The following is a 25,770-nucleotide window of genomic DNA, read 5'->3' on the forward strand; positions in this document are numbered from 1 at the left end:
ACCGAACGTATCCTATGGCACAACCCTTACCATCAACATTCCACAACATCCCGTAACACCTATAAGAGGTCGTAGAGTTTTCTGCAAGGACGTGGCTAGTATAGTTCTCGACTATTGGAGGTTGCGTCAATCTTGTCTAAGAATTAGAGGGTAGTCGTGTTTAGGACGATTTTAGATAACAAAAAATAATATTCAAATCAAAAATAAAAATGTGGGTATTAGAGGGCTAATAATATATAAACTCGATTCATTTTTGTATTCATCATTTATTATTATACGATTATGTATTGAAACATACGCAAAGGTTATAGATATTATCGATAGAGCATACCAATCAATTATTATGCAATAACATAGTCAGCTGGTATACAATCAGCTACCTAGATGCTTAACCAGATTTGCAGTATTAAATCGTTTTTAAACGTTAGTCACATTTTGTTGGAGCCTATTTTAAAGAAGTATTTGCATATATAGGGCAAAGGTTATACATATATTGAATCTGTAGAAAAGCGAAACTAAAATAATACAAGCCCATTACACACGTTTGATTTATTGATTTTTTTTTCGATTACGCCAAAATTGTAGACAACGTGCACAAATAATGTATTTTTTTTAACATTTACGTGCTCTCTTTTATATCGATCCAGTGATTTTTAAATATGTTTATGCGTGCCTAAAATGTAACTCAAATAGAATGTTATTCAATGTGTTTCAAATTACGATCTCGTTCAATCGAAGCTTATCAATTCGGCCGTGGCCGGCTCGGGGGCCGACGGTGCTGCAGGATTTGTTGTTGCTGCTGGAGCCACGGCCGGAGCAACAGCTGGTGCCATTGTGACCGGTGCTGCAGCTTGCGGTTGTGGTGGCGGGGGTTGTTGTTGTTGCTGTTGAACTTCCGAAACAGGAGCGCCAGCCTGGGGCATCTGCTGTGGCGGCATATGGGCGTTAGGGGGTAAAGTTCCAGTGGGATTCATGGGCATTCCTTGTGGCGGTTGCTGCGGGGGAGCCATTCCCATGGGGGGTACTCCAGAAGAAGGCATTGGTCCAATCCCTGGTGGAGCAACTTGGCCGGGCATCATATTCATGCCGGGGGGTGGACCCATTGCGCCTGGTGGGAGTGGAGCTTGTTGCTGTTGTTGAGGGGGCGGTTGATTGGCCGGCGGTTGCTGTGGAAGTGTGCCATTGGTATCAGGGCCTTGCGGCATGTTCGGACCCATGAATTGTCCATTACCAGGCAACGATTGTGGTCCGTGTTGTGGAGAGAAGAGCTGTTGACCCATTTGAGAAGGCATTCCGGGTTGATTTCCGGGAGGGCCATAATGGGGAAGTGTACCTCCCGCCGGCATTTGTTGATAACCATATCCGGGATAGTTGGGAACTCCAACGTGAGCCGGAGAACCTTGTGGTTGGCCTTGATTGGGAGGGGACATGAAAGGAAAGGCCGTTCCCATGCGATATTGGGCCTTCTGTTGCTCTTGTCGTAATGCCATCTCTCGTTCTTGTTCTTGGATGCGTTGCAAAGCCAGCTGGCGTTGATACTGTAGATATTCTTGCTTTTTCTTACGCATGATTTCGAGTTTTTGCGCCATTTGCAGTTGCTTTTGTCGTTCCTGCTCTTCGGCAATCCTGCGAAGCTTTTCCTGGTGTTCTTGGCGAAGTACGTCCAAAGCAGCACGAGAGTCCTTGATTTGAGTTAGTTTGTCTTGTAATTGTTCGTACCACATGCGTTTGTCATCCATGTCCTTTAGGAATGTCAAAAGGCGAGCGTGCAATGAAGTCATGTTCATGAACAACGTTTGTACAGAGCTATCGGTTGAAAAGCTGCGTCCACGACTTGAATTTGACTTCATCCGATTGACGAAAATCTCCACTTGGGTCTTCATTGATCTGGCAAACTCATCTATTTCACCATCTTCAGCACCCATTTTAGGCACCAGTAAAGTCGTCTGAACAGGCATTGGACTCGGCATGGGACTTGGTGCGGATGGCGAGGCTGGAGAGTCAGCCGTTTGGCGCTGTTCCCAATAGTTACGATTCAAATAACGTTGCAATTCCGGATCAGCTGGGGTTTCGTCAACCGGGCTTGGGCTACGTTGAACCTTAACAGGCTCAGGACTTGGCGATTTATGAAAAGTCTTACGCGTTTGGGTAGCTTTCTTCGTCTCCGCCTCAGATTGACTCAAAGCCAAGGCCAGTTGAAGTTCTTCCTCCTCTCTCAGCTCCTCGTCTGTCTTGCGGGCAGGCGCCTGCGCTTGCTGAGCCAAGGAACTGCTTAAATACTCAGCTGGCAGATCCTCCTCCTCGGTAGCCTTTTTCGTCAAAGTCGGAGTCTGTCGATGGAGCTGCGGGTAACACCCGTCGCAAACACGAACCTCGCGCTCAATGCCAAACTTGGGCAAGGTGCTAGTCTTCGCCGAGCATTGCTGGCAAAACACCTGGCCACAGTTGCGACAGTGGTGTTTGCGCTGGGTAAAGGAAAATGCCACTCGGCAACGGTGACAAACATCGCCATCTGCCCATTCTGGTGCATTCTCCGAAGTGAACATGGCGTCCGCTTCCTTCAACTCGGGGAATTTGTGCCCTTCACTCTTCAGGATGTTCATGGTATCCTGTAAGGAAAATGATTGGTAAAATATTAGTTTGATTTAAAAAAGAAATAAAAGCATTGCAACTCGAGTGAACTTTGCAAGATTAAATACATAATTAGATAATTTTAAATTTAACCGATACAATATATCAAATTTTCCAATGGGAAATACAAGAGTATTCTCTACAAATCATGAATGATTCAAAATTAAAATGATTAAAAGATCTTTTCGTGATGGAAATTTCCTTGACTTCCCTGTATCATCGTATAATCTCCATTTGATTTTTATTTTTAATTTGCAGCGCAATAAAAACGCAAGTCAATCCAAAGCCGATAGTCAGGGAGGGATAATGGCCTTAATAGTCTATGCAGACCACATTAATATCATCAGAATACATATTTAAAGTTGGTCTTGAGTATACGGCATAGTTTCCCAAACCTTAGGAAGTCGTGGGGAAATATTTAGTAGGTAGTCAAAAAAAAATTCCAACAATTCTTAAAACGTTTCAGAATGTCTCCTCGAATTTTTGCAATCGGTTTGAAATTTTTCATTTCACCCTCATTTATTTATTTGAACCATTCTTCAATGCCCACTGTTCTTACATTCGACATACTAAGCGCAAAAAAAAACATTTTCACGTGAAACTGTTGCCGCTCTCTAAAATGTTCCAAACACGTCACAATTTTAAACTACAGGTTGGTAAATTTGTATAAAATGGAGCTTGAGCTTGAGCTTGATTGGCCGCCCGTAGATGCTACTCCAGTATCGCCGGATCAGCTGCACTTACACAAGGAACCAACCGAATGACTGCTTGGGACTAACAGACACCCTCAGTGTATGAGTGCTGATGATCTTCTATTTTTAGGCAATAATGGCGCCTGCCACGTCAGAATGCAGACCAATGTGGGGAAGGGGGAGGAATTGATGTTGCACTTATACTGGCCCACTGTAGACCGTGGAGTCCGACTGCATCTACGCCAGTTCATGCGGGAGTGTATGGATTGGGGAAAAGGCATGGCAGACAGGTTTGCTTTTGTGGTTAGCAGACTGCCTTTGTATCAGGCGAAAGGCGTGCGTGAATGGAAGCGTTACGGAAACGGTTTCTTGTCCGTCTCTGGTCCTAGCGTTTGCTATGAACGAATAGTTTGAGTATGATAGATTGAGAATGGAAGATAGAAGCAAGTACGAAAAACAACACTACAAAGTACGATGGAAGGGACGGGCTTGGGATTGAACCCATGACCTTGAAGCAGAAGCGGTAGCCATTAGACCACCAACCCCGTCACGGTTGGCAAATTTGTATAAAATACTGGTTTTACGATCGCAATCGATTTTCTTTACATCGTTCGACTAATGTTGTACGATGTGGTGATAACAAAAAAGCCACCAAAATAATTCAATTTTACACAAATAGGGAACAACGTTCAGAACAATCGATTTTTTAAGGTAATCGAAATCAATAATTATTAGAAATTGGCTGAAAAATTCAACTTTTTTTTTTATTTTCAAACAGGACATGTTCTTCAAAAGCATCATCAATAAGACCCTCCTAGAAAAAATCAAGTTATGTTTGAAGCAACGATTTTTAAGAAATCATAAAAACCTTTTCACCTATTTTTTAGAGAAAATTATTTTAATTTAATGGGAACTGCAATGAATACAATTTTTAGATTTAAAGTACGTCTCAACGAAAGTATCAATATAGTCTTTATATGAAAAATAACCTACGCCTGCATAGAACTGCTTATTTAGTCTCCACGTCATATTTAGAGCACAATAGAGCAAAAATCTTTTTTTCGGAAGACTTTTCAATGCACAATGAAAATCATAAGAATTGGCCTCACTGCTGCAATGAAATCAAATTTAATTCCCATGTATTATTTTCATAACATAACATCAATAAAGTATGAGATTTTTCAATAAAACAACCATAAAGTGTCAAACTGGTATATTATAATTCGGTTAAAACTCACGATTTAGCTCTCTATTATACAAACATTGTTTCTTTAGCTCAGCTTAGACTGAGTACACTTATCAATGAATAGCGCCCGAACCGTTGATTTTATATAGTTTGTTCGGAGAAGTTTCTTGGTATATTAAACCGCATCTTCTTATGCAAAACTTGTTTTGAGATCTGTTCTTCGGATAGTTCAGGGACGAAAAGCAAGTGGACTGTATTTTAAGAATTTTATTTAGCAAAACGAAACACGTCTAAACACGACGGAATTTTTACTTTTTTATGATTTCCTTTTTCCTATCTCCTTCCTACTTCCGTTCGCATCGCGCCAATTCTCCACAAACCTTCGCTTTCTACACCTCCTGTCGTCTGCGCTAGTAGCATACACAACAAAAAATATACATTTGATTCTGTTTTACACTCTAACAAAAGTTGATTCAAAAACCGAACATTGAATAATACATCTTTCCACTTTTAGTGTAACATACTCCCCCGGGTGAGGCGAAGGTCTCACTTCTCCTTGAGCTCTGCTTGATCCGCGCAGTCATCGATGGGAAGCACAGCGATCTGGGTCGTCGGTCGCTTGTAGATGCTGTTGCTTGTGCGGATCGTAACCACACGTACAACCCCGTCCTTACCTGAATGCGTTTCAACAATGCGACCCAACTTCCAGGTCTTGGGTGGCATGTTGTCCTCCTTCATGATCACCAGCAATCCAGTTCGCAGCAAAGTAGGGTCCTTGTACCATTTGCTGCGCTTCTGAAGACCCGTCACGTACTCATTCGACCACCGTTGCCAAAAATGCTGCATTCGTTTTTGCACCAGCTGGTATCGTGACAAGCTCGTCTCCTTCAAATCATCGTACAGTGGTTCTGCTACCGCAGTCAGTTCCCGTCCGACTAGAAAGTGTCCTGGGCTCAGCGCTTCGTAATCGAAGGGATCATCCGTCAGCTGCACAAGCGGTCTCGAGTTCAAAACACCTTCTATTTGGATCAATAAAGTGTTCAACTCTTCATAGGTCAGGTAGCTTTCGTTTAGAGTCTTGCACAGATGGGACTTCATGCATTTGACATTGGCTTCCCAAATGCCTCCCTGGTGTGGAGCCTTGGGAGGGTTGAAGCTCCATTTGATTCCTCTGGGCTGGCAGAACTCGTTCACTTTATCGGCCAGCACCTGAGACTGTAGCAGGTTCAACATTTCGGAAAGTTCTCGGTCTGCTCCCCGAAAATTAGTTCCGTTGTCGGAGAACAGCTCAGATGGATTTCCTCGTCGATTAGCAAATCGATGAAGTGCTGCCAGGAAACCATCAGTCGTCAAAGAGCTCACCAGCTCGAGATGTATGGATTTGGTAGACATGCATACGAAAAGACACACGTACACCTTCACCTTAGCTCTCATTCGTCCAACCTTAATGAAGAATGGTCCTGCAAAATCAATTCCAGTCCTGGCAAAAGGTTGGGCAGCAGTCACTCGGCAGCTCGGAAGATCGCCCATATACTGCTGTACGTCTCTGGGGTTGGTCCGGAAGCAAACTACACATTTCCTCAGGACTCGATGAATAGTTCGCTTCGCGTTCACTGGCCAAAATTTCTGTCGGACCACCGCAAGTAGTCCATTCAAACCGACATGAAGATGCTCACGATGCAACGCTTCTATTAGCACCTCCGTGAAGTGGTTATTCTCCGGCAAAATCATCGGGTGCTTCTGGTCTTTCGGCAGGTCGGAGTTCCTTATGCGACCGCCAACTCGCAGAAGCCTTTCGTTGTCGTCGTACATTGGGTTCAAATTGCGCAGTTTTCCCTTCACTGGTTGGTTCGCTTGGATACAACTGATTTCTTCCTTACAGACCACCAGCTGGACAATGGTCATCATCGCCTTCTGTGCTTTGGTGTAGTCTTCACTATTCAGTGCACCACTTCTGCGCGTCGTCTTGTTTCCCTTCAAGCGGCAGTTGTGTAGGAAACGAACCACGTACCCGAAAATACGCTGCAGCTTTCGATAACTGCTGTACTTCAGGATCATTTCGTACGGCTCAAGTTGTTTCTTCGGTATTACAGAATCACGTTCCGGTACCAAAGTCGTCACAATTTGGTGGGCATATTCTTCCGGTTCCACCACACCACATTCATCGTCTTCAACAACAGGAATCACACTTGGGCCAAACCACCATTCTTCACACCGCATTAAATCCTCAGGGAATACACCACGTGACACCAAATCCGCTGGGTTGTGCTGAGTCGAAATATAGTGCCACGTGTGCCATGCAAAAAGTTTTCTTATTTTCACTACGCGATTTTGTACGAACACTGGGGTATTTGGCTTCATTAGTTTCAACCAGTTCAATACTATTTTCGAGTCCGACCAAAGCACCACCTTTGCGGTTGTTAATGCTAAGGTTTCGCGCACTTTATCCACTTGTTCAGCCAGCAGCAACGCAGCGCATAGCTCCAGCCTTGGGATCGTCATCTCATCAGGGGTTGCGTCCACCTTGATGTCTCGTTGTAGTTCCTTCATTGGGGCAACTCGTGACTTGCCACAAATCAGTCGAACTTCTGCAGCACCATCACTCTTCACGCTTCTCATATAGATGCAACATCCGTACGCCACCTTGGAAGCGTCAGCAAATCCATGCAACTCCACAGCCACCGTATCGTCAATAGTAATCCACCGATCGATCCGGAGGGAATTCAAACAGCAAAGTTCGGATCTGAATCGTTTCCATATTCGAAGTTGCTCCTTTGGAATCGTATCATCCCATCCTACGTTCTGTTGCCATAGCTGTTGCATTCCCAGTTTGGCGATGAGTACCACCGGTGCTAGTAAGCCATGAGGATCGAACAGTTTTGACATATCGGACAGCACTGACCTCTTCGTGGGAAATTCAGAGCCATCTCTAATTGGCTTCACGTGGAACAGGAATTCATCGCTGGAGGGATCCCAAAGAATGCCAAGAGTTTTTATCACTCCGTTGATCTCGCAGTCTTCGAAGTTCATCTGCTTCTCCCTGGCATGAGATGGAATGTCCTCGAGTAACGCCTCATCATTCGCACACCATTTGTGGAGCTGGAATCCACCTCTATCCAATAGTGCGATCAAATCTCGCTGGAGCTGCCTAGCATCGCTAAGCGTGTCAGCACCAGTCATCACATCATCGACGTAAAAGCATTTCTCAACTGCCTCGCTCGCCGCTGGGAAATCTTCTTGCTCGTCTCTAGCCAACTGGACAACCGATCGTGTCGCCAGGAAAGGCGCTGCAGCTGTACCGTAAGTAACAGTATTTAACTCCAACTCCTTCATTGGCTGATGTTTATCTTCTCTCCACAGAATTCGCTGATACTTTCGATGAGCCTCGTGAACCATCACCTGCCGATACATTTTCGGGATGTCGGCGGTGAAGACGAATTTATGCAAGCGAAATCTCAATATCACATTGAAGAGTGACTCTTGCACTGTGGGCCCAATCTCCATCACATCGTTCAACGACAAATCTGAACTACTCTTCGCCGAAGCGTCGAACACCACTCTCAGCTTGGTAGTTGAGCTGTCCGGTTTAATCACGCAGTGGTGTGGAAGATAGTAGACAGACTCAGGCCTATCGCATTCGGAATCCGTCACAACTCGGCAATGGCCAAGTGCCAGATACTCGCTGATGAAATCAACGTACATTTGCTTCAACTCCGGTTGACCTTCTAAGCGACGCTGCAGAGACAAAAATCGTCGCATCGCTTGGTTTCGGGATTCTCCGAGCTCTCCAACATTATCGCGGAATGGCAGCATTACCACGTAACGGCCATCCTTGGTTCTACTGTGCGTCTCCTGGAAACTCAATTCACATTTATCGTCTGGCTTAGGCGATGCATCACCTCCAAACTCGTCGATGGTCCAAAACCGTCGCAGCAGTTGGCACAGTTGCTCGTCGGTTTCCACCGAGGTTCCAGCTTGACACACCTTCACGGTTCCGATCACAGAGTCGGACACCGGTCCAGAAACAAGCCATCCAAGCTGACTCTCCTGCAACAATGGTAGATTCGGGGCCAATTTTATCTTACCTTCTTGAAGCACTTCGAAAAACAGCTCCGCACCGAGTAGCATGTCAATGCGACCTGGTTCATAGAAATGCGGATCTGCTAGTTCAACCGACTTGGGAATCTGCCAGCTGTGTGGGTCGATCTTAGTAGCCGGCAATGCACCGGTCACTCGAGGCACAACCAGATAATCCAACGATGATTGGAAACCAGTTGTTCTTGATGCCACTCTAGCGTTCACTCTGTACTTCACGACAGTCTTCATCCCATTCACTCCATCGATTGGGATGTTGGCACCCTCCTTTCGCAGTCGCAACAATTCCGCCATTCTGGTTGACATGAAGTTTGCCATCGCTCCGGAATCCAGCAGCACACGGCACTTATGCGCTACTTTGTTGGAATCATACACCATCACGATAGCTGTCGCCAACAAAATCTGCTCCGGCTGCATTGGCTCGATTGGAATCGTACACTTTGCTGCTGTCAGTGGATGGGAGGAACTCGTTGCTTGCTCTGCCGCAGGTGGCTGAGGGAATTCAACTGCAACAGGCTTCTTTTCTTCCGGATGCATAAGTACATGATGTTTCTTTGAGCAAGTTGGACACGTTTTACCGCTCTTGCAGGCTATCGTTCGATGTCCTCGTAGCAGGCAGCTGAAACATAATCCCAGCTGCTTCGCCTTCATATACCGCTCGTCAACATTCAACCTTTTGAACGCTCCACATGCATCAATCGAATGAGCACTTCCGCACACGGGACATCCATCGGTCGTCTTCGAAATCATCACAGTGTGCGTCTTACTGGTAATGATAGATGGCTGGGTCTTCATCGGCACGATCTTGCTCTTGATTGGCATGACATTTTGTTCACACCGCTCCAGAACATGGCAATGCTTTCGCAGGAATGCAATCGTGTCCTTATACACAGGTAACTTACCGTGTTCACAAGATGCTTCCCAGCTTCTTCGGGTACTCGGATCCAACTTCGACGCTAGCAACGTGATAACGATGGCTTCAGACATCTTGTCCATCTTGAGCTTGTGGAACTCCAGGGACTCCACACGCTTCGTACAGTCGTCGATCAACGTTCGCAGTTCCACTGACGATTCCTTGGCCATCTGCTTCAAGTTCAGCAACCTTGTCACGTGGCCATGAATCACCATCGAGAGGTTCTCGTAACGTTCGACCAGAATTCTCCATGCACCGTCGTAGTTGTTATCGTTGAGGGTCTGCTCATCGATTGCCCCCTTCGCATCTCCGACCAACGCCTTATCCAAATAATGGAGCTTCGTCGCCGGGGAATCCTGGGTGCACCGGTCGACAATATCGCAAAATCTCGCCTTGAACTTGTGCCAGTGCTCGTATTTGCCGTCGAATGTTGGCAATGGTGTTTGCTGCAACAACAACGATGGTGGCATTCTATACGGCACGACACTTTCCGGTACGCCACTGGATCCAGCACGATCACTGATTGCCACAGCATTACCTTGAAACTTCACAGCCAGCAGCTGCTTCTCTCGCTCCAACGCTGCCTCGTTCACAATGGCCTTCTCGATGTCTTCGTAGTGCTGTATCATCTCACAGAGGGAAATTCGAACGAACTCGTACAGCTCTTCAAATTCGACGAATTTTGGCTCGAATTCTTCTCTCCTCTGTGGATCGGTGAGGTAAATACGATTCTGAAAATTGTTGTATTCCTCATAAGAAGAATCAACCGTCTTCAGATACAGCTTCAAGCCATGATGCGTGAACTTTTCAGGATCTTGTTCTGCATTCAAAATGGCCGACTTTATTCGCACCACTTTCGACCTTGCAGCGTGGCAACACTGCTCCAACGCAACAACACTTTCCGCCATTTCCTTCTCTTTCTGCCGCTGTTCAGCTTCCTCCTTCTGCTCACGCACACTACGAAGCACACTGAATTCACCGGTCGGGGTTGAAAATGGCGTCGACGGAAACAACACTTTCTTCACTTTACCAGAACGCAAAAACATTACATGCGAATAGTTCTTTTAGTTCTTCTTCTCACTACCGCACAATTTTCACGCTCTTCTTCTTCGTTGAGGCTTGACCTCCACTTTTCAAAGTTCTATTCTGCCGTCCGATTAGCAGCTCACACTTCCGGAACACGCAAGTATCCGGGAGCTTTCTTCGACCACTCAATCGGGAACAGAATTCAATTTCCGACCACGTTTGTCGGAAAACACTATCCGATGCAACGCATGCAATCGGATTCACTTCGCGATTCGACCGTCGCAACCGCCGAAACTCGCGTCGATTCTTTCTCGTTCCGCGCACGAACCGAGAATCTAAACTGCTTCCATCCACTAATCCGACATCCGGCTCGAAGGACCAAAATGTTCTTCGGATAGTTCAGGGACGAAAAGCAAGTGGACTGTATTTTAAGAATTTTATTTAGCAAAACGAAACACGTCTAAACACGACGGAATTTTTACTTTTTTATGATTTCCTTTTTCCTATCTCCTTCCTACTTCCGTTCGCATCGCGCCAATTCTCCACAAACCTTCGCTTTCTACACCTCCTGTCGTCTGCGCTAGTAGCATACACAACAAAAAATATACATTTGATTCTGTTTTACACTCTAACAAAAGTTGATTCAAAAACCGAACATTGAATAATACATCTTTCCACTTTTAGTGTAACAAGATCAATCTACCTAGCAGTGAGATAGAAAAACTATTTTTTCGTAACATTTACATAGGGTCCATAACACCGAATACCATTATTCCAATACCATCTCCCCGAGAACTAGTACCCCGAAAACCATTACCCCGAATGCAACGTTACCCCAAATGACACATTTCCATTCGGGGAGAAAATTACCTCGAAAACCAGTTCCCCGAAAGTCAGTGATGCACGTCAAGAAATTCTCGAGAATTTGAGCCTAAAAATCCATCTTCATCTTACTGTGTACGGCAAGCGAATTTTTTTTTTAGTGTTAAAATAGTTGTCGGCGTAATAACTACTAACATTCCTATCAGTGATTTTTTATTGTTTCGAGGTTGTATAATGCCAGTGTAAAAATTAAAACCAATGATTTTCCCTTCTTTGAATAATAGGCTGTTCTTTTGAGTTGTACTGTTTGAGAAGTTTGAGCGATAGCTGACAAAAAAATCGACTCAAAGTTGACAGTGGCTTCAGACGAGTAAAATAAAATAAGCCCCTGCATTACATATCTGCATTACATCTTGTCGGCAGGGCTGGGAATGGTAATAGTAGTAGGTTTGAATTTCCCGAAAATCACGTGGCTCTCTCACTACAGTAGTTTAAAATCGTGAATCTCATCAAGTAGCCTATGTTGAGTACATGAATTTTTCTAAATCAGTAGTGTCATTAAAGACTGTAAATGCGGGAAATGCAACGGGAAATAGAACATTTTTCTACAGTAGTTTTGAGTTGCCCTTAGCAACGAGTATTTTGCTATTCTCAAGGCATTTTGCCTACATCAGCGATGGGCGTGAGTTTCACTGGCTTTGTTACGCTTGCCTACTGTAGTCTGAATCTCATAACTTTTCCCAACCCTGCTTGTCGGTATTACAATTTCCAACAAGAGATGTGTCCTTTTTTAACTATCGGATATTTGTTTTCCATTTTATCATCGACTGTTCTTCAGTGTGGCACGAAAATTCGAGGTAATAGTCCATTTGGGGAAATTGTATGCGGGGTAGTGGTATTTGGGGTACTGGACCATTCGGGATATTGACTTTCGGGGTAATGGTATTCGGAGAAATGTTATAGGATCTTAGATAGACGTATGGTATCTTCGGCAAAGTTGTAGAATTGGCATTTTTAAACAACTTTGTCAAAAACACGATTTTTCTACCTCTTATACTTGTATGTGAATGACCCCTATAAATCATATTTTTTATCATACCTTTTTTTCTAAGTTTTTTAACATTTTTTTTGCAAAGTTGTTTGTCATGAAAATACCCGTGATTTTGCTGAACATATCATCACGCTATAGTTTGAATTAAGTAACAAAGTTATTAATGAATTACTCCTTTCTCAAGTGCACTGCACATTGGCCGCAAAGCCATATTTAGGAAGACAAAAATGTTGCACATAAACCGTCAGTTTTAGTTTCTCCATATTCTTCAGACATTTTTTTCAATGATGTGAAATTAGGGTGGTCCACATGGTATAGGAGATCAGAATATAAACTTTTTTGCTGGTGCATTTAGATCAATGCAATGTTCTACAATGTTTTAGAACAAGCGATTTGGAGCAACTTTACCGAAGAACATAAATTTTTATTTCTTATGGTTTGCGAGTTATGATTTTTTTATACAAAATTGAAGCTTTTTGTATAAAAAAATCATAAGGGTTATAATCATAGGGTGGTCCTGAAAAATATTTTTTTCCGATAACTTATTATGCGATAGTTTCTCGCAAAAACTTTGTTCCGGGCACTTTTAGCAACTCTTTGCCGAAGAAACCACTGGTCTATCTCTTATTGTTGCAGAGTTATCAGAGATTTTCTGTTTTCAATCAATTCTGTTTCATGTCAATATCTCTGAAAGGCGCAAACGAATTTTAGAACGCCATTAGATAGATTTTTTTCTATTAGTGGTGAGAAAACTGTGAGTACGTTTCCTGTTTAAAGAGAATAATTCTCGCATAACTTATGATCTCGCCCTAAAAGCCATTGGTGTCGTTCGTTGTTTCTGAGTATTTGAATGGATTTACTCGTTATTTAACAACTCTATGGTGAAGAAAGGATCATTCTCTACCTGCCAGTGGTGTTGGTTTGGATGCTTATTCATTTACTCAGAAACAACGAGCTACACAGGTGGTTACCAATGGCTTTTAGGGCGTTATCTCAGATTATGCGAGAATTGAATTTTGGAAATAATATGATTTTGAACGAAAAACGTCCATATCTTGACAAATAATCGGGACAGCTCTTCAGTGGCTTCAGCAAAAATATGCACAATTGAAAGTTCTTAAAGTGTCTAATATAAAGTTATCATTGAAATCAACGCTTTATGATACATACACCATAAACCGAAATTTATATGCTAAAGCATAAATAGTTATTTATGCAACAAGTTGCAAAATGATGATTTTTTCAGCACGAGTCGTACATTTATCCAACGAGGCTCGCCGATAAATACGAGTGCTGAAAAGTGAAAAGTTTATTGAAACTAACAATTATATTCACGATTACACTTATACCCCATTTTTTATGCTTTGAACTAGCTTTACATAGACATTCCACAAAATTTGCGTGCGTTCTCTTATATTGGAACTTTTCAATCAACGTCTTCCTTTTAATCGGCTGACCGAAGTAAACATGTTAATATCGTAATATTTGGCAACCTTCTTTTTTAGAGAAGTTCCATGATTTGGCCATGATAATAGCTTTTAACGCTTTGAGTATAGTTTTTCTTGAATTATCAGCACATTCTGTTGTTGATAATTGCGAAGCTTGTATACTTATAGTGACCTAAAGAGAAAACACAAATTCAATCTCTAATGAGAAACTTTTCACTTGCCCCTCGTAATTAGAAAATTAACGGTGTTTCAATTTAGTTATTTTTAGATCTATGTCGAATTAGTTCTAAAACTTTTTTAAAACTGTCAGAGGGGATAACTTAGAAGTCGTACAGAAAATTATTTTCCGCAACTTTTTTCCGCTGAAAATATTAAAATAAGATTGCACGCCGCCAACTTGTTACGGAGTGATAGTTGACAGATTACCAATCTTTTGCTCTATTATGCAATAATAGCTGAATTATCTCAGAAATCTCTTACCTATCGTAATGTTCTCAATGGCCTCAAAGGTTCACGCATGAGTTTAAAATGTTAATTCACATATTCAGTTAAATATACCAATTATTTTCACTTACCGTAAAATGTGGTGAATCGAAAAAGTGGGGCGAATAGAAACAAAGTGACCTACAGGTAGAAATGCGTCTATTATGTAAAGATAAACTTAAAAAACCTACTGAAATATTTTTTTTGCCATTAGTTCAATAGTAACAGAGTATCGACAGACTATTTTCAAATCATAAATTTTGCTACATTTTGCTTAAACAAAATAAGAAAATAGTGAAATCTCAACAATTTTTGATAGCTTGAAACATCCGCCATTTTTGACAATTTGCAACATGATCAAAAATTGAAATTGTTTTAAATAATTTCATTTTTTTTTTTCTTCATTAGGTGATTTTGTTATGATATTTCTTTAAGATGCACTCGAACAAGTGTTTATTTTTCCATTTAAATGAAAAAAGTATTGATATTTACTGGACAGTGTTACCACATAGGCAGCGTCCATTTATTACGTAACGCTAAATTTGGAAATTTTCAACCCCCTCCCCCCCGTCCGTAACGATTTTTGTATGAAAAATTTCAAAATTTTGTATGAGCCGTAACGCTTGAGCCTACTCCCCCCTCCCCCTAGAGCGTTACGTAATTTGTAGACGCCCCCATACCACATTTTCACAAATATTTGTATGAAATAATTTTTGTTTTTTAACGGCAATTGGGGTCTCAGCTAAGGAAGACGGGACCCATATTTGAGAGTAATAAAAATGGTTTTTATCTACACGGTTTAAGTTGTACACATTCAAACATGTCGGAGAGTGTTTCTATTCGCCCCATTTTACGGTACGCCATTTACCCACTTACCCCGCGGTACCGTGTACGTGTACTAGACTCGACTTGAAGTGAAGTCGAGTCTAGTACACGACACTGAAGACGGCCTTACAGTTGAAGTCGAAATACGCGTATCTGTCAAAGGATACAAACTCTAGTGGAATTAAATGGTATAGTACTAAATTCGGTTTTTTCATCTACTAATTAATGCTGCAAAATGTAAATCAAACAACCTGTTTACACAAATTTGATAAAAAAATAACATTTAAAACATTTTGTCAATTGTAAAAGTAGAGAGCTTGAATCTAGTCTTGGCACTTTTGTATTTCTTTGGCAATGGGAGTTTTTGAAGACTACTGAGCTCATAAGTGCCCAAGTAGTTCTTTACTATTGTGCTGACATTCGGGGAAGTGGCGTTTGGGGAAACGACATTTGTGAAATCAATATCCGGGGAAAAGTAGCACAACCGTTCTTCACCCTAATAATGCATAAACTGATCCCATATAATGAACTAGATAAAAAATAAACGAATCAACGGAATTTTCGATTGCTTTTTCAAATCGTCGTAAGTAACTTTCGCACGGTTTAGAGAAACCCTAGTAATGATAGACATGTCCTATTGAAAATTCCATCGGCACACATCGTTAGAGACATATCACGCGAAGAAATTACCTATAAATTATAAAAAATGGCTTTTTCGCAAACTGTGATCTAGCTGGCGTACGAGGGGTCCACCAATTTGAGAAAAGCGGAAGGACCACCCTTTATTTTTAGTATTTTTTTCTGGGAGTGTTAATAGAATTAATCAAATTACAACGAAATACAGGAAAAGCTTTGGAAACATATAAATAATGGTGCAACATATTGTGAAGTTTTTTACCCCCATAATAAAAAAATAATTTAAACAGCGAACGTTTATTGCACTAGCAAATTAGATTAGAAATTAGAAGTTTTCACTCCTCAGCACTATATCCAACTGTATCGCACTCAATGTTTGTCTCTTAACGTTTTTAACTTCACCACTTTCCAGACGAAACAGAGAGCCTGATTCATGCTCTTCGTTCAGACTGGTCGCTTTCGTTGTTCCCCTCACACAAAGGCAGTGCTAATTAAATTATCCTCCACCAGGGCTGGTAGCGGCCCGACAGTAAAATGATAGTGACTAGTGACCGAATAGTGACTAAAAAGCGACTACAAGTATTTGTCCAGTGAACAGTAGTAATTTTTAAAATTTGTTAACAGTCATTCGACAAGACACTACTTTAACGTAATAGGCAAGAAGCATCATAAAGAGAATGTTTATGCCGTACCCGTACTTCATTTTTAACGGGGCAAATATAAGCAAGACTGCTATTTTTAAGCATCTGGTTTCAGTCAATAGTCTCTAAGAGCTCGCGTAAATTCAAAGAAAATTACAGTCCAAGATTATTATTGAGCACTTTAGTCAGAAATCAGAAAAAATATAAAATAAAATGCTTTGTCCAAAATTCAACCTTGAATCGTTTTTAAAATTTTGCCCAGGTTTCACCGAAAAATCTTAATGAACCCGAACAGAAAATTTGACAGAGATGTCCAAGAACCACTAAGATTTTGACTTTTTTGATTCCCAAATCTGCAAAGTGAAACTTTGAAATAGCCAAAATCACGAAACATTATTCTTTTGATGAAAAGTGAGAAAATAAAGTAATTTTAGTGACTTTTTGTTGCAAATAGTTACTTTTAATCGATAGGTCGAAAATAGTGACCAAGTCACTAAAAAGTATATCGCTACCAGCCCTGCTTCACTCCCTCGTCCAAAGCCCATACCTCAAACTCACCCGAATGGACCGATACTTGAAGACCGTGCGAAATGCACAAGCCCACGCCTGAATAAGCTCCAGCATTTTCGTCCGAACCTCCTCGTGTTGAGTGGTGTTCACCAGATTCTGGAACATCTCACAGTTTGCCTTGTTGGAGATTTCGTCATGAATCGGAGCGCCACAGTTTTTGACGATGCTCTCGAGCACCAGCAGGGCGTAATGGGCCGTGTGCGGATTCGTGGAGAACATCTTTTTCTTCAACTGCTGCATCACGTACTTGGGCCTGTGGAAAAAATAGATGTGGATAGGCTGATTATAACCTTATAGGATAAAAAAAAACAACTGGAGAATAGAAACGGGACAATCCTGAAAAAGGCCACCTAAACTAGATAGCCATTTTAAGTTTGAAAAAATAACACGTTGGAAATTAGAAACTCTTACATTACATTTATTTCAGCTTCCTACAAGAACTTCAGAATTTGAGAAGAAATTTTGTTACAATTTTAAGATATTTGGAACTTTGAATTCTGAGTCACCAGAATTTATAGGAAAAGTTAGACGAAAATGTTTAGGGGGAGATCCCTCAATCGGACAGTCTAAAAATTGAGAAAGCACGGTCCAATTCCAAAGGGTGTATTAGAATAAAAACCGACTTACGAACGAAAACGGCTTACGACTAATTGATTTCGCCGCCTCCAAGAACATGGCCATCCGTAGCACCTACTTCCAGCACAGCCTTCCATACCGATACACTTGGAGATCACCACAGCAGACAGAATAACAAATCGACCACGTTCTGATTGATGGACGGCACTTCTCCGACATTATCAACGTCAGGACTTATCGTGGCGCTAACATCGACTCTGACCACTATCTGGTGATGGTCAAATTGCGCCCAAAACTCTCCGTCGTTAACAACGTACGGTACCGACGGCGACCCCGGTATGACCACAGCGGCATAAGCGCAGCACCTCGAGGCTGCATTACCAGAAGAGGATGAGCTGGATGAAGCCTCTCTTGAGGACAGCTGGAGAACAGTGAAAGCAGCCATCAACGATGCAGCTGAAAGCAGCCATCAACGATGCAGCTGAAAGCAACGTTGGGTACGTGGGATGGAGTAGACGTAACGATTGGTTCGACGAGGAATGTAGACAGATTATGGAGGATAAGAATACAGCGCGGGCGGTCATGCTGTAGCAAGCCGATCTCAAGAAACGTGTAAGTTCTATCAGAAGCTCACCCATCTCGCAACGGCTTCGTGCCGCGAGCCGAGATGTGCAGGGATAAGGATGGGAGCATTTTGACGGACGAGCGTGAGGTGATCGAAAGGTGGAAGCAGCACTTCGACGAGCACCTGAATGGTGCTGAGAGCACAGGTAATGAAGGACGGGACAACGGAGGAAATGCCTTCGTCAGTACTGCGGAAGATGGAAACCAACCAGCCCCCACTTTGAGGGAGGTTAAGGATGCCATTCACCAGCTCAAGAACAATAAAGCTGCTGGTAAGGATGTTATCGGAGCTGAACTCATAAAGATGGGCCCGGAGACGCTGGCCATTTGTCTGCACCTGATAGGCACAATCTGGGAAACAGCTACCGGAGGAAAGGAAGGAAGGGGTAATATGCACCATCTACAAGAAAGGCGACAATTTAGATTGTGAAAATTTTCGAGCGATCATCATTCTAAATGCGGCCTACAAAGTATTATCCCAGATCATCTTCCGTCGTCTGTCACCTGTAGTAAACGAGTTAGTGGGAAGTTATCAAGCCGGCTTTGTTGATGGCCGATCGACAACGGACCAGATCTTTACTGTACGGCAAAACCTCCAAAAATGTCATGAATACCAGGTCCCATCACTTTTTCATCGATTTCAAGGCGGCTTACGACAGTATCGCCCGCGTAGAGCTATGGAAAATCATGGACGGGAACAGCTTTCCCGGGAAACTCACGAGACTGATAAGAGCGACGATGCAAAATTGTGTGAAGGTTTCAGAAGAACACTCCAGTTCGTTAGGATCCCACCGGGGACTACGATAAGGTGATGGACTTTCGTGCCTGTTGTTCAATATTGCGCTAGAAGGTGTTATGCGGAGAGCCGGGCTTAACAGCCGGGTTACGATTTCTACGAGATCCAGTCAATTTGTGTGCTTCGCGGATGATATGGACATTGTCGGCCGAACATTTGAAAAGGTGGCGGACCTGTGTACGTACACCCACCTGAAACGCGAGGCAGCTAAAGTTGGATTGGTGGTGAATGCGGCCAAGACAAAGTACATGCTAGCTGGTGGGTAGCAGTGTTACGATAGACGGGGATACTTCGAGGTGGTCGACGAGTTCGTCTACCTGCGATCCTTACGGATTGCTGACAATAACGTTAGCCGTGAAATACGGAGGCGCATCATCAGTGGAAGTCGGGCTTACTATGGCCTCCAGAAGAAGCTGCGGTCAAAAAAGATTCCCGCCCGCACCAAATGTACCATGTACAAAACGCTCATAAGGCCGGTAGTCCTCTATGGGCATGAAACGTGGACGATGCTCGAGGAGGACCTGCAAGCACTTGGAGTCTTCGAACGTCGGGTGCTTAGGACGATCTTTGGCGGTGTGCAGGAAAACGGTGAGTGGCGGCGAAGGATGAACCACGAGCTCGCCCAACTCTACGACGAACCCAGTATCCAGAAGGTGGCCAAAGCTGGAAGGATACGATGGGCAAGAATGCCGGATAGCAACCCTGCAAAGATGGTGTTCGTGTCGGATCCGGATGGTACAAGAAGGCGTGGAGCGCAGCGAGCCAGGTGGGCGGATCAAGTGCGTATCGATTTGGCGAGCGTGAGGCAGAACCGAGGATGGAGAGATGCGGCCACGAGTATTGTGGAGTGAAATTGTTGATTCAGTGTTATATGTCAAGATGTTAACTTAATAAATGATGTATTAGAATAAAAGAATATGGAGAGTAATGTTTAGGTAGAATAACACATTCTTGAAATGTGCATGCTTTTTTTGAAAAAAAAAAAGTACCGTGATGCATCAATACCCGGACACTTAGGCAGCAACAAATGTTCAAATTGTATTTTTGATGAGAATCATGGGTAAACAATCATAGCTCTGTTATTAAATAAGCAACTTCTAATCAGATTTTAATGTAGGTGATAAATTTCTCCTTAAAGTTAACGATTTACCATGAAAATCGTTAAAATAATGAAGCATGTCTTGTCCTTAAATCCGGACACCTGAAGTAAGTGTTGTCTTTAAATCCGGACACTATTGAATCGAAATCCGGACAATTCTGGACAAACATTTGAAAAGGGCTCAAGAGATCTTGAGCTTTTTTTTGGGAACGTTGCTGTTGAGCCCATTTTAGCTCGCCCACGCAAACTAACACCACTATCAAGAACATTAGTGTTAGCTCTTCCTGATAGTGGCATTGATGAGTGTGATCGAGTTGAATTGGGCCCCACAGTGTCTTGCAAAGCCATTGTTTACCAATGTCGATGTGCCCTTTTGAAATGTTTGTCCAGAATTGTTAAAACTTGAACTATTTGCACAAAATTCACGAAAATTATATTGAATTCAAATCCCACATCATATATCATACAGTATAAAGCATTTTTGCAACCCACAGTGCTTCAAATAGACGACAAATGAGTATTGTTTGTATTTGAATTACTTCCTTTTGGTTCTATGGTAGTAATGATAGATTCACACAGTTTTTCTGTATAAATCACTTTGTTTTCACTCATTATGCCTTCTGTTCGTGTTTAACAAGTTTTCCTTTATTACCACTAGTTTTACATCCGTTCATTTCGATTCAACTATAGGGTATCTAATGCAATGTCCGGATTCAAAACATTTGGCCATAATTCCGTCATAATCGCCGCCACCCTCTTATCACACCTCTTAGTACACATTTTCACCATATCCCACGACTTTTAAGTCCCCGAATTGTAAAACCACCGTTTTAGGTCTATTTCAGTTTAAATCACTTATTTTGCATTTTTATTATTTATTTGGCAATGATAACTAGATTACAACTATCAGTAAAATGATCAGAAGTATCGTAAATAGTTAATATGGTTTGAAACAGACAGAATTACATTTAATTTTTCGTTTAATTAACGAATATTATCAGAGTGTCCGGATATTGGTACCGTCCGGATTTTGATTTATCACGGTAGAGATGTTTGAAAATCATTAAAAAGTTGACGTATCGCCTTAAGGCGAAGTAGGCTATCATCGAAATTTGTACGCGTCGTTGATGATTGTTGTTAATTCATCTCACGATTTCGAATCAAAGCAAATCAGTTGGTTTTACACTGACACACCTGAAAAAGTATCAGCATATTTTATGCATGTTAGCGCGTACAGTGATACTTTTTCAAGTCAATATAAACTATCAAGGCTGAGTTTTATCACTTTGTAATGCAAGCTGAAAAGTCATCATTGTTGCCAAAACGAATGACGGGCTACTTAGCCTTAAACTTGAGCCCAACTAGCCTACTAGGGCAAGTGAAAAGTAAGAAGACGTTTAAAAAAACATTGATAAAGCCATTAATTAAAGTAATTTTGGCGACCTGTAGCTCAAAATTGTAACGTGCGGCATCAGATTCAGGAGCTTACACTTACTACACTGAAATAAATCTGGCAGGATATTTTATCACAAATTCTATATAAGTCAAACTTCTCTTTTGGCCCATACTCATCAAATGCATTTCGATGTTTGTTATTCGTATTTCCTTTCAAATAAAAATAAAATCAGAGCATTGCATATTTTTTTAGAGTTAAGCTTGTCTTAAGGTGAAACATTTCGGAGGTACTGTTTGATCCTTCGACCATGTTGCTTGTTTCTGCGGGGGCGGGCTACGAGGGCAGGATCAAACATGTCGCGCGTCGTTCTCATACCACGGTGGAATAGTATCGCGGATCGCGTTAGTAGTTTTTGATCCTTTGATCTTGTCGCTTGCTCCTGTGGGGCGAGCGACGAACACTTGTTCGGTGTTCAATGTTTGTAGTATGGTTTTCAATGCCCCACAGTTATAAATCAACGCTTCTGGGAATACGATTGACATTTTATTTTCTACAGATGAGAGACAAATGTTATATGTTATATGACATCGATGCCCAGCTGAACAACTTTGCCAAAGACGCCATCTTTCTAAGTGGCCAGGATCCTGAGATATCCGCAAAACAATAGTTGCATGCACACTTGTACTGCCTGGTGGCGCAATTTCACTTAAGCAGTGTTGCCAGCTATGAAAAAAATGTTGAACCCTTCATGAAAAACTGGATTTCAGTTGAAGAGTATTGCTATGTTGCTAAGCATTATATTTTCTGTTCCGCCCAAGTTTGATGGTTTTGATCTTTACTTTATTCTTCTTAAACAGTGTTGCCAGCCACATGAACATTTGTGATTCGGCCGACTGTATGGCACGCAACACTTCCTTCAACTTTGGTGAACAATCGGTATCGTTATCTTTAAAATAGTTTGGTATTTGCATATCACACTCCCATAAAATTGGCTCTGTTGATAACAATCGAGCAGTGTTGCCATCTATTACCAAAATATGAAAACTTGAACAGCCATTTTGGAAAGTTCTCAACCAAGTTCTCAACCCATGCTTCAACTTTGCCGAATATGTTGAATCAGTATTTCCGCATCTAGACGTTGCATTTTTCAAAAACATAATTATAACCCTGATTTTTTTTACGATCGATTTTTTTACAACTCCCCGATAACGGTCGTAAAAAGCGGTTGGGGTGTACTTACTACATACCTCCAACCAGGAATAAACAACCCAGCACGCTCCTTCGTCTTGCCACACCAATTGACGGCCAGTAGGAAAAGTGTGCTTATCAGCGGAGCTTCAACATGGAATCATTTGCCTCTAGCCCTTAGGCCACAATCGACGCTTGCAGCGTTTAAGAGAGGCTTGACGTAGATTCATGGAACTAAAAATCTTACTTATAATTGTACTGATTCCTTTTTAATTCTCTAGACAACACCATTTTTTTTTTCGATCACTTAAAATTTTCCTGTAAACTATTCCTTGACCTGACCAAATGTATTAACTAACAGGCTTACGTTGAATGAATGAATAAAATTACAAAAAAATACAAAATACAGATTACTAATGAGACAACACTTTTTGTTCGGTGAAATTAGGAAAAAAATAAACACCAATTAAAATTGTCCCATGATGAAAAGTAATCGCATGTCAGTCTCACTGCAGGTTTCTGCAACGTGTAACACAAAACTGAACTGTGTTTTGGCCATCTTTATATTTTCACGGAGAGGTAATGGAGTGAAAAGCAAATTTTGAAATTTTCATTAAGACCGAAACATGTTCCAACCTCCTGGATTTTTTTGAATATTTGTATGGAAAACGAGTTTTAAAACTTCTCAGTCAATTTTCTCAATGCCTACTTTTTACAGATGGGATCGGAGAATCACGGCAATACTCCAGATGAAGGATAACTTCAAGCCTTTGCATTGCAAAATACGAAAATATTTAGGTTTTGGACGCTGAAGTACGATTGAAATTACAAAACCGTGCGTTAAGCATCCTCCATAATAGGGCGGATACTCTACACCCTAATTTCTGGATAAAATTCTAGAGAAATCTTTGGAATTCCATGAGAAATCTCTGGTTGAAAAGAGTAATCCGTTTAAAATCCTTATAAATTTCTTGCAGCAATTCATAAAAAATGCATCTCTGAAAAAGTTGCAAGAATTGGCGAAAATATACATGGAAACTCCTGGAGCAATTCTCAAGGTGTGTTCAAGACGGTACTGTCCCGTGAAATTCAATACGTATTATGTTCGACATAGACGTGGATGAATCACCACCCGAATAGGCCACGACGACCTTCAACTTCCGGGACAGTGTTCTGGAAGGGGGGTAAACTTACGTGACGTCACCCTGGCGGATGGAATCGCAAATAACCATCGTCGATTGCCAATCCGGCTCCAGGATTAGGTTGCTGGTAGCATTTTCTGCAAATATAAGCATAATCACCGTAAACGCAAATTTATTTTGTAAATTGCAATCACTATTTTCTCGACGAAAGAAAAGTGTCGATTCATACCCAGACTTTTGTCGAAGTTCGATGTGCGGAACATGATTTCGGCGTATTTCAATGCAATCACACTCTATCGACACGAAAACAGTCAATTTGTGCGTAACAATATAGGGAATATCACGATTTTTTTAATAATTTCACTTAGTTACAGAAATTTTCACAATTAGAATTTGTCAACATTCACTTCCAGCTGATAACAAGTTTGACATTTCGCTTTTACTCGCAGCAAGTTCGATTGTGTGCGTGAAGCCGCACTAGTTTGTTTACAGCGTGCCGCACAGTGGGCCAACGAAGCAGATTGCCTTCTGCTGATTTTTTGCCGCCGCAAGAAGTTCACGTTCGGGTGGAAGCTAATTTGCGGTCATATTTATCCAAATATACTGCTTCGCGTTGAAAAATGGGTTAACCAACGTGCGAAGTTTGATTTTTGACCAACTTCGCCGCGTCGCAACTCGATTCTCAATAGTGCGCATAATGCACACGGTGAAGGGCATAGATGCGCACTATAGCGAAGCGACTCGCGACGCGGCGAAGTTGGTCAAAAATCGAAGTTCGCACGCTGGTGCACCCATTTTTAGTCGCGAAGCAGTATATTATGCTGGAGAAAACTGCCATAATTGCGTTTGTCGAATAAGTGTGTCATGTCTACCTATCTCAAGTGATATTTCTTATGACTCTGGTACCTTTTACTTGTTCGTACCTACCTGAGCTATAAATACTGGCTACCGTAGGCGCAGAAGGGAGACTTCCCGAACTGTGGACTGATTAACATATTATTTTATTCTTTATTTGCAGGATATAAAAGTGGCGACAAGGATCATGGAAATGTGTGTTGGCGATTATCGTTTTTCTTTGAGGTGGCGAGTTTGCCAATTTTATTTATTTGAGTGTGGTGAAATTACCAATATGAGTTGAACTAAATTGTTCTTCAGAGCTGACGAAATTGTCGTATATTGTGAACATAGTTGTTCTTTTGTGAAGCGATTGCTATATTGAGATGAACGAAATTGTTCTTTAGTGTTGACGAAGTTGTCAAATGTAATGTTGAGCAAAGCAGTATGAATCCAATGATTTGAATGTCTTGTTGTAGTCATGAAATAAATACTTTGAAGTTACAGCCGTGGAATTTGTTGGGTATATTTTCGATTGTTCGTTGTTGTAACGTGAAGGCGGCATTTTAAAGAGTTGATAGAAAGTTTCTAAAGGGACTGTCATGTCTACCTATCTCAAGTGATATTTCTTATGACTCTGGTACCTTTTACTTGTTCGTACCTACGGGATTTCTGAGCTATAAATACTGGCTACCGTAGGCGCAGAAGGGAGACTTCCCGAACTGTGGACTGATTAACATATTATTTTATTCTTTATTTGCAGGATATAAAAAAGTGGATGTTTGTTGAGGGTTCCATGGTGGCCATTGGAAGCAGAATGTGATATTTGCTAGATATGGACGGGTTTCACATTTACAAAGCCGATCCATACCCGACTTATTTTTTTCTTCAAACCCGGTTCCGACCCGAACAAGAGACAATAATTGAAAAACAAACCCGAACCCGAAATAAATTTGCTGTTCAAACCCGACCCGAAACCTGAAAAAATGTAAGAAAAACCCTAATGAACCCGAAAACATGCGCGCGTTTGTAGTATACATGAGATGGATGGATGTGGGTTATAAAAAGGGTCCGCGTGATCTTTGAGGATTTAAAT

General features: G+C 41.8%; 1 protein-coding gene across 3 annotated transcripts; it reads right to left on the minus strand.

Moving 5' to 3' along the window:
- Nucleotides 1-246: 246 nt before the first annotated feature.
- Nucleotides 247-24,280, minus strand: LOC5566357 (hepatocyte growth factor-regulated tyrosine kinase substrate). Of its 3 annotated transcripts, XM_001650661.2 has the most exons (4): nt 24,070-24,280; nt 23,893-23,977; nt 17,008-17,272; nt 247-2,609 (listed from the first exon to the last, which is right to left on the minus strand). In XM_001650661.2, exons 1-4 carry the CDS (start codon nt 24,101-24,103, stop codon nt 729-731), a joined length of 2,265 nt encoding a protein of 754 aa, XP_001650711.1. In that variant the 5' UTR covers nt 24,104-24,280; the 3' UTR covers nt 247-728. The 3 variants fall into 3 exon arrangements, with proteins under 3 accessions (XP_001650711.1, XP_021700768.1, XP_021700769.1); XM_021845076.1 differs by lacking the exon at nt 23,893-23,977; XM_021845077.1 differs by lacking the exons at nt 17,008-17,272; nt 23,893-23,977; nt 24,070-24,280 and adding an exon at nt 16,071-16,237.
- Nucleotides 24,281-25,770: the final 1,490 nt, after the last annotated feature.

Source organism: Aedes aegypti, chromosome 2, assembly GCF_002204515.2.
Source record: "Aedes aegypti strain LVP_AGWG chromosome 2, AaegL5.0 Primary Assembly, whole genome shotgun sequence".
Lineage (NCBI taxonomy): Eukaryota > Metazoa > Arthropoda > Insecta > Diptera > Culicidae > Aedes > Aedes aegypti.

Bases quoted from the DNA above. Each gene is read 5' to 3' on its own strand.
- LOC5566357 (XM_001650661.2), bottom strand. From the start codon at position 24,103: ATGTTCCGCACATCGAACTTCGACAAAAGTCTGG. The intron at 23,978-24,069 runs GTATGAATCGAC...TTATATTTGCAG, and splicing joins GAACTTCGACAAAAGTCTGG to AAAATGCTACCAGCAACCTA. The intron at 2,610-17,007 runs GTGAGTTTGAGG...TTTTCCTTACAG, and splicing joins TCAAGTATCGGTCCATTCGG to GATACCATGAACATCCTGAA.